This window comes from Acanthisitta chloris, unplaced genomic scaffold, assembly GCF_000695815.1.
Source record: "Acanthisitta chloris isolate BGI_N310 unplaced genomic scaffold, ASM69581v1 scaffold7009, whole genome shotgun sequence".
NCBI classification, from domain to species: Eukaryota; Metazoa; Chordata; class Aves; order Passeriformes; family Acanthisittidae; genus Acanthisitta; species Acanthisitta chloris.
The window spans coordinates 68540-76035 of NW_008690775.1; the positions used below are offsets into that span (position 1 = coordinate 68540).

The 7496-nt window shown below is 41.5% G+C and overlaps 1 protein-coding gene across 1 annotated transcript in view; it reads right to left on the reverse strand.

Moving 5' to 3' along the window:
• Window positions 1-1619: 1619 nt before the first annotated feature.
• FAM19A4 (family with sequence similarity 19 (chemokine (C-C motif)-like), member A4) overlaps window positions 1620-7496 on the reverse strand; it is a gene marked incomplete at its 3' end in the record, with an annotated part of 43855 nt that continues 37978 nt past the window's right edge. Inside the window, exons 3-4 of the mRNA XM_009081950.1 lie at window positions 6257-6412; window positions 1620-1744 (exon numbers count right to left, since the gene is read on the reverse strand). Coding sequence (XP_009080198.1) covers window positions 1620-1744; window positions 6257-6412 — 281 coding nt within the window. The remainder of the gene's footprint in view (window positions 1745-6256; window positions 6413-7496) is intronic.

A 7496-nucleotide genomic window follows, 5' to 3' on the forward strand; every position in this document is an offset into this window, starting at 1 on the left:
GTGGTCAGCAGACCTTGATGAGCTAAAAGGCAACTGTTCATAAGAAGAGACAGATGCATGAATGAGAACCTGATGCCTTAGGCCTTCAGTCATGAGTGCCAACATAAAGCTCTTTGTTCTGCTCCTCATCCCTCTAGTATCTATTGAAGGCATCAAGAATACTTAACCCAGGCTCATTCTTTTCCAATAAGGTCCTTTTGGTATAAGTTGGCAGCTCTTTCCTAGTATGTCCAGAGATTATGTTGTTTTATACAATATCTAGAGCTCCCACTTCACCCATCTCCACCTTCAGCGTGATGCTACACCACCACCTCTCATCTATATATATATACAGTTAAAAGTCAGTGCCTGGGAAAAAAATTTAAAGCTGAGGATAATCTTTATCTTGCAATAACTGACTGCCAGTTATCCACACTGATTCCAGAGTCTGCAGGTCAACTTTCAGGTGTAGAATCCATCACAGGAGAACAGCAGGACCCAGACAGGCTATAGGTCTTTGACACTTGATAAATCACAATGATCATAGAATGGTTTGGGTTGAAAGGGACCTTAAAGACCATCTAGTTTCTATCCCTTTGCCCTGGGAAGGGATGCCACTTCCTCTGATCTTCAAAACAGGAATAGGGTTTCTCAGACTGGTTGGCTTGGTCAGATGTTCCCAGAGAGCCTGTCACTGTGCAGTCTGCAGCTGGGCTTCAGACCACCACTAGCACACTACAGCTGCCCATACCATCTCATTTTCTCTCTTCCATCCAGACATTACTGCAGTTTTCACTCCTCAGAACAGCCATTATTAGACAACATTTGGTGTTAGTATTTGCTTATTAACTCAGACTGTAACCTAATCAACAACATTCATTCCCAGCTAGAAGAGGCTGTAAAGGGAAAAGCTGAGCATATGTCTCTCCTTGCTATTGCCTGCTAAAGACTCCTGGTTTACGATATATTTAGACATGCAGTTTGCTGTGACTCGTCGAACTTCAATGCACTGAATTCATTTGAAATAGTTAAGCAGGCAGAGGACATGGTGTTTTCTCTCTGCTGGCCATTAATAAGAAATAGGATAGCATAGAAAAGGGTTTTTTTTAAAAAACAGGCCATCTGAAGGATGCTCTGTAATTAGAAATGACCTGAACCACCCTGATTTCCAGTGGTGCTCAGTGTCATACAGTTATTGCTGCCATCAGAGCAGGTTCTCAGCAACTCCCAAGCCAGGCTGGCACCTCCAAAAGTTAAAAGGGCTTTCCAGTAGCACAGAAATTTTCTTTAGGTGACACTGGTAAAGGCTTTATATCCATGTACTCAGTCTGCAAATTGAAGAATTGGTCCTGGAACATGATTATCCCTCTAAGACTAGTCACAACAGAATAGATTCTTTGCTCACTAAACACAAGCAGGACTTTCTTCAGCTTGACTCCAGCACCCTCTAACTTAACTAGGATGGTAGTGAAGGAGCTGTTTTGACCCAACACTTCCCTCTCTGAGAACAATTACGTTAATCACCACTTTGCAAAACATTGAGAAGGCCAATTCTGGCTCTCACACCCACAGCTGCAAGGCAATAAGCAAGAGCAATCAGCACACTGCCACCTTTAAATAGAGGTGATCTCTGTACTTGCCTTTGTGGTTTTGACTTTATTTCCACTGCTGCAAGACCAACCTGAATAGTCTGGTAGTACTTTACAGTCCTCTCCATCCAAACAGGGGTTCATATGACACCACCACTTCTGCAGGACAATGGAAGCTAGAAATAAAAACAGGAAAGAAAAAGGCAATACAGTATCTCTTATTACTGTTGGTTTTAGCAGGGAGGTTGTCTGTGCCACATTCAGTTGTTTGATTGAAAGGTAGAACCATCAATTACTGTTTTAATAGCAAATCATGCAGACTTTGAGCTAAAAAGGTGGCTGAAAAACTTCACCAGCACATAGAAGGGTAAATGCCTTATGCAAATGTTGAAGACAGACAAGCACTGCCAGAAACTGATGCCAACATTTGAACTGACCTCTGCAAGTGCCTTTCCAACTCCACTGACTACAAAGATGACTTGCCTCCTTCATTTACATGCTTCAGTCAAGTAGCTGCTATAAAGTGGAATGAAACTGAGGCTTCTTGTTTAACCTGGATATGCATATGCAAGACTGGGTGAAGAAATGCCAGTTTCTCCCTTCACTGGGTGAGAAAATAGAACTGCACAGAGGTGTAAGCATGTCAGGTGTATCAGCAAAGAGTGTGGGTAAGAATGTGGAAACCCCTGGAAAGCATTAGATTGTCAACTAAACATCTCCTTGCAGTTACAGTGCCAGTTTCGCAATCAGTTTTGGAAGACAACAGCAGTATACCTTCACTGTGGAAATTCATTAATTTCCTACCTTTAAGCCAATTTCTATTAACAAGCCCATGCTGGTTATTTTTATAAATGTAGCCATGGCTTTACAAAACTGCTGGTAACAACAGTATCCTTTCCCACAAACACCTGCAAATATCTGCATATGCATTTCTCAGTTTTCATTGTTCATGGGACCCATCGAATACCAGGAAATTATTATGAAATCTATCAGTTCACAAACCTACATGATCTAAATTGGATTTCAGAATAAAATATGGCTTAAAATGTTGATTTAGCTACTCTGCATTGTGCTACTGTGTGCACAAACTATTGAACTGCACGCTGTGAAAGATAACACATTCAAAAGGGATGAACAAAAATAATGTAGTCTCCTTCTTGTAAAGCACTTTTTTTTCCCTTTTAATTTCAAGGCATATTTGTACTCCAGCAACCTTTAAATTAGGGTGACAAGCAGGCAAGCTGACATCAGGATATTGCTGAAATGTTCATTCAGTTACTTTTGTTTTGCACTTTCACTCTGAGCCTACATGAAAAAAATATACTCCTGGAACAGCAGTTTGACTTTTATAAACTAATCTTTCAGTCCCATAAATTTATAAAATAAATGTATGAACCAATATGAACCTTCACCAGTCATTTGGGTCTCGGATCATTTGCATTGATGCTGATGGATTGTTGATGAAACAGGTGAAACTTGACTGTACTTCCTAAGAGGTGAGGAATCATTTCCACTCCAGACATAGGATCCAGTCATCTATTTTATCTATTTTATCTCTGCTACTTTCTAAGTTCATTTCAATTTCTATACCACATTTATTTCAGGTAAACACAAGTCCACAAGCCCAGATTCCAGAAGCCTTGAGGGCACGTGCAGAGGTCTCCAAGGAGGTAGGAGATCCTGGCAACAAGGCAGCTGTATCTTCAGAGCTCTGCTTCAAAGCCAGAGAGTCCTCCTGGGAGGCTGAACTACATCACCACACAGCTCTGCACAGTGCTGGTGTGAGTGGGGATGTGGTGACATGCTGAGGCTTTGCCTGCACTCTGACATGGGAATATGCTTTCATGTACCTGAAAACACAAATTCAACTTCAGATCTTGAAGTCACCTTCAGTTGCCTGTATCCTGTAGGTACCTAAAATTCTTGGTGCCTCAGTTACTCCAATAGCTCCTTAGATCCAACCTTTATCATCCTGGTTTGAGTGATTGCCACGTGCCAGGCACATGTGGCAAGATCAGCATGTGTCAAGGGTGTGATGGGTGAGTGATTGACACCTGAATGTCACAGCAGTGCCAAGGGGACAGGCCTCTGTGCTTGCTCTGCCCCAGGAGAGGGTCACCTCTCATGGTACCAAGGGTGCTACCTGCTCATGGTGACCCCAAGGCAGAACAAGAGAACTATCGAACCAATTTACACCTCTTGGGCATTTGGACCCTTGATCCTCCTTGGATCCCTGGGGATCAGACTAGCAAAAATCTAGTTACTGACTGTCCAAAGGTGATTTCCAGAGACTGCTTGCCCTGCCCACCAGCCCTGTGGAGCTAAGGACATGCTGTCACTGTCCTGCTGGGCAGCAGAATGATTTCTGTCAGCTTGTTTGGCTGTTTTTGTATGGCTGATTTTAAAGAAGCAAAAAACCCAAATAAACAAAAACAAACAAAAAAACCCACCCAAACCAAAACCAAAATAAACAATTAAAAACCTGAACCAAATAAGAAACCATCTCTGTCATGGTCTGAAATAAAAGCCAGAGAATTTTCCTCCCTTAATCCTTTCCTTCCTATAAAGAGCAGCTGAACTGGTGCATCTCAGAAGTTGGCAACCTTCACTGAGAGAACAAGGAGGGAGATATGGGACAAAAAACTTCCTCAGAGAGCTTTTGACACCCCAGGGATTTCTTTCCCAGGCAGAAAGAAGCAGGAGGACTAGCTCATGCAGGATGAAGTTCAAAAGGCTCAGAGAAGATGGCAACACCCAACTGGGCTCCTGACACAGAGGAAAACAGACAAAACGAGACTGTGGGATGAAAGGAGGCATCATGATCCTTCCTTCCCAGTGGGGTGGGAATGAGGAATGACAAGCCCCTGGTGTGCTGGAGCAAGCAGGGCTGGGTGATTTGAGGCAGGAACTAGAGTTACAAACCACCATGTGCATGATCAACAGCAGAGAGACAACTGCTGCCCTGATGTAAATGATCACTACTACTGGATAAGCTCTGAAGTTGAAAGAAATAAAAGCCAGTTGCTCTATAAAATCTTTTATTTTGGTTAGAAAAGTAACTCTGTGCTTTGGGTGTATCCTTCCCTTTAAACTCAGGGCAAAATAAAGGCAAATTAAACAGGCCTGTATTCAGGAAAAAGGTGCTGGAAAAAAAAAGCCTGAATATCTGTATCAGACTGTAACATGCAAATTCAAGACACAAACCATTTCTGGATTTCACAGTGTAGAAGCCTACTGAAGGGTATGTCTGGAGTGGGAGAAAACACATCTAATCCTGAGGCTAAGGAAGGATAGTTATAGTTTCCATGCTACAGCAACTGCCTGTAGTCCCAGATGCTTGCAAAAATAAGCGAAACTTTCTAAAGCTTTACCCTAAGGGGTGAGGGGGAATCAAAGGCTTCCACTTTAAAAATCAAAATCTTACATTCATAATATTTTGTTGCATTTAATTTCAACTATACTTGGAGAAAAAAAAAACAGCTGCTCAATTCCTTCAGCACCTATTTGCATTGACTGAATCTAGCTTGTGTGATACTGTGCATTTATATATTTCTATCACAGAATGACAGTGTCACCTTTAATCCCCAAGTGAGTTTCAAAGAATGCCTGATTTCTATTATCTGATGCAAGTGAAAGTATCTCTGCTGTTTGATGCATCCACCTAAAAATAGAGAAGGTACTTGTGATTTAACAAGAAAACTCCTTAACAAATTGCACAGTTAAAGTTGATTGTGTTCCTGAACGACAACATGTGAAAAGACCAAGCATCTAAAAATTCAGGAATAAAAATCTACTTTCTTAAATTAAGGGGTTCTCAAAACAGCTAATATGTATTTAGAGCTCTATGTTTCAAAGCAAATTTTTCTGAATGTTAGATTAAGATTTGATTTGGAAGCTTTTATTCTATATTTAACTTGAAATTATTGCAACTTGGTGTGCAACAGAATGAAAACAGAAGGGTCTTCCTTATGAATCAATGAAATGGGAGAACTGGCAACTTTTAGATATCATAAATAAATACATAAAGAAATATCAGCATCTCCAGTGAACAGATTAAGGCAACTGTGGCACATTTTTCCTTCCTCTTGCAGACATCCTAGCTCAGACACTGTGTCCTGTGTTGCACTGTGTTTGCTGCACTGTCCAGAATCTAATGTTTTTGGGGTTACAGCACATGAAACTGAATCGAGTTGGACCATCACTGTAGTCACTGTGTTCAGCATAACAGCCCATTAGGTAGATAAAATGGTAAAATGTTGATCTAGAAAACAGCTCTCAAAATGAGATGTCCCAGCACTGTCTGCATGCTTAGTCCTAGGCCTGCATTTATTATCCAGTGAAATTTAATCCAAGCTACTAAATCCTAAAGACACCTGGAAGAGTTAATATCATAAGCTTGAATTTCTTGGCTTATGCTGTTTTCAGACTAGTATTAAAGGAGAATTCTTGTGTGGAAAAAAAATTAAGAAGTTTTATTGGCACAGACATGAAATGGACGAGTACATATATTAAGAGGATTAATTACACCAAGATTTATGCACAGGCTCATTATCATCAACGCACAGAGATGTTTCCAAAATTAACAAAAGGAAGGATTATGCTTTTGAGGCAGCGGGAAGTCAAACATCAAGGAGACTAAACTTCTCAAACAATCCTAATGAACCAGGAGTGAGTAGGGGGCTCCTTACCTTCCACACACGAGGGCTGAGCCCGGGTCGTCCCAGCCACCTGCCCAGGGAAGCAGGAACACTTGACAGTTTGGGATCTCTCTTCAATCCGGTTCTTGTTGCAGCAACGATGAACAGCCACAACTTCACATGTCCCTTGCTTGACTTGGTGCTGGCCTGATAATTGCAGAGACAAGTGGTGGAGAGAAAAACCCAACATCAATGCATAAAGAAAAAATCAGTTTGTACAGTCCTACAAGATACCGAATCTCTCCAGTGCCAATTTAAGTGCCAGGAGGACAAAGAGGCAAAGAATCTTGTAGGATCTGGTTCATTCATTTGACAGACTAAGGAAGTTGGGGTTGTTCAGTCTGGAGAGGAGAATGTTGTGTGGAGACCTCATAGCAACTTTCCAGTACCTGAAGGAGCTACAGGGAAGCTGGAGAGGGACTCTGTGTTAGGAATTGCAGTGAGAGGACAAGGGGCAATGGGTACTAATTGAAAGAGGGACATTTAGGTTAGATATTAGGAAAAAAATCTTTCCTGTGAGGGTGATGAGGCACTGGCACAGGTTGCCCAAGGAGGTAGTAGAAGCCCCAACCCTGGCAGTGTTCACAGCCAGGTTGGATGAGCCTTGAGCAACCTGCTCTGGTGGGAGGTGTCCCTGCCCATGGCAGGGGTTGGGACTAGATGATCTGTAAGGTCCATTCCAACCCCTAAAATTCTATGATTCCCGGAGTTTATCCTACTCTTACTAATAAAGACTAGTTCATCTTAGTCAATTTTTCAATCTATCTACCCTGGCCCTTACAAAGTCATAGGGAGGAAAGGAAGTTGGTGTAGTCAGTTAGATGATGAAGACAAGAAGACACACAGACAGAGCACAATTTGCCTTCCTTTGGCTTCCTGTCTTGTGTTAGGTTTTATATTGAATTCCTTCCCTTCGTAAATGGACACAATGGACAGGATAATATTTAATGCAAGTGAGACTTATCTTAAATACTAGGGAAACTTTCTAACATAACACATAAGCACTGGTTGCTATGCCTGTGGATTGCAGACAGACAGGCTTAACAGCTGTCATGGATTTTGTTAAAATTGAAATTTGTTAAAATTAAAAAAAACACACTCAAACTATATGGATTTCTCAAGTTCTTTCCCGGATCATTCTGACTAAACCTGTGATAAATATTCTATCCTACTGTTTTCCTCACCATTCACTGTCCCCTATTTCTCTGAGTTAATTTTTCCCTTCCTCTCT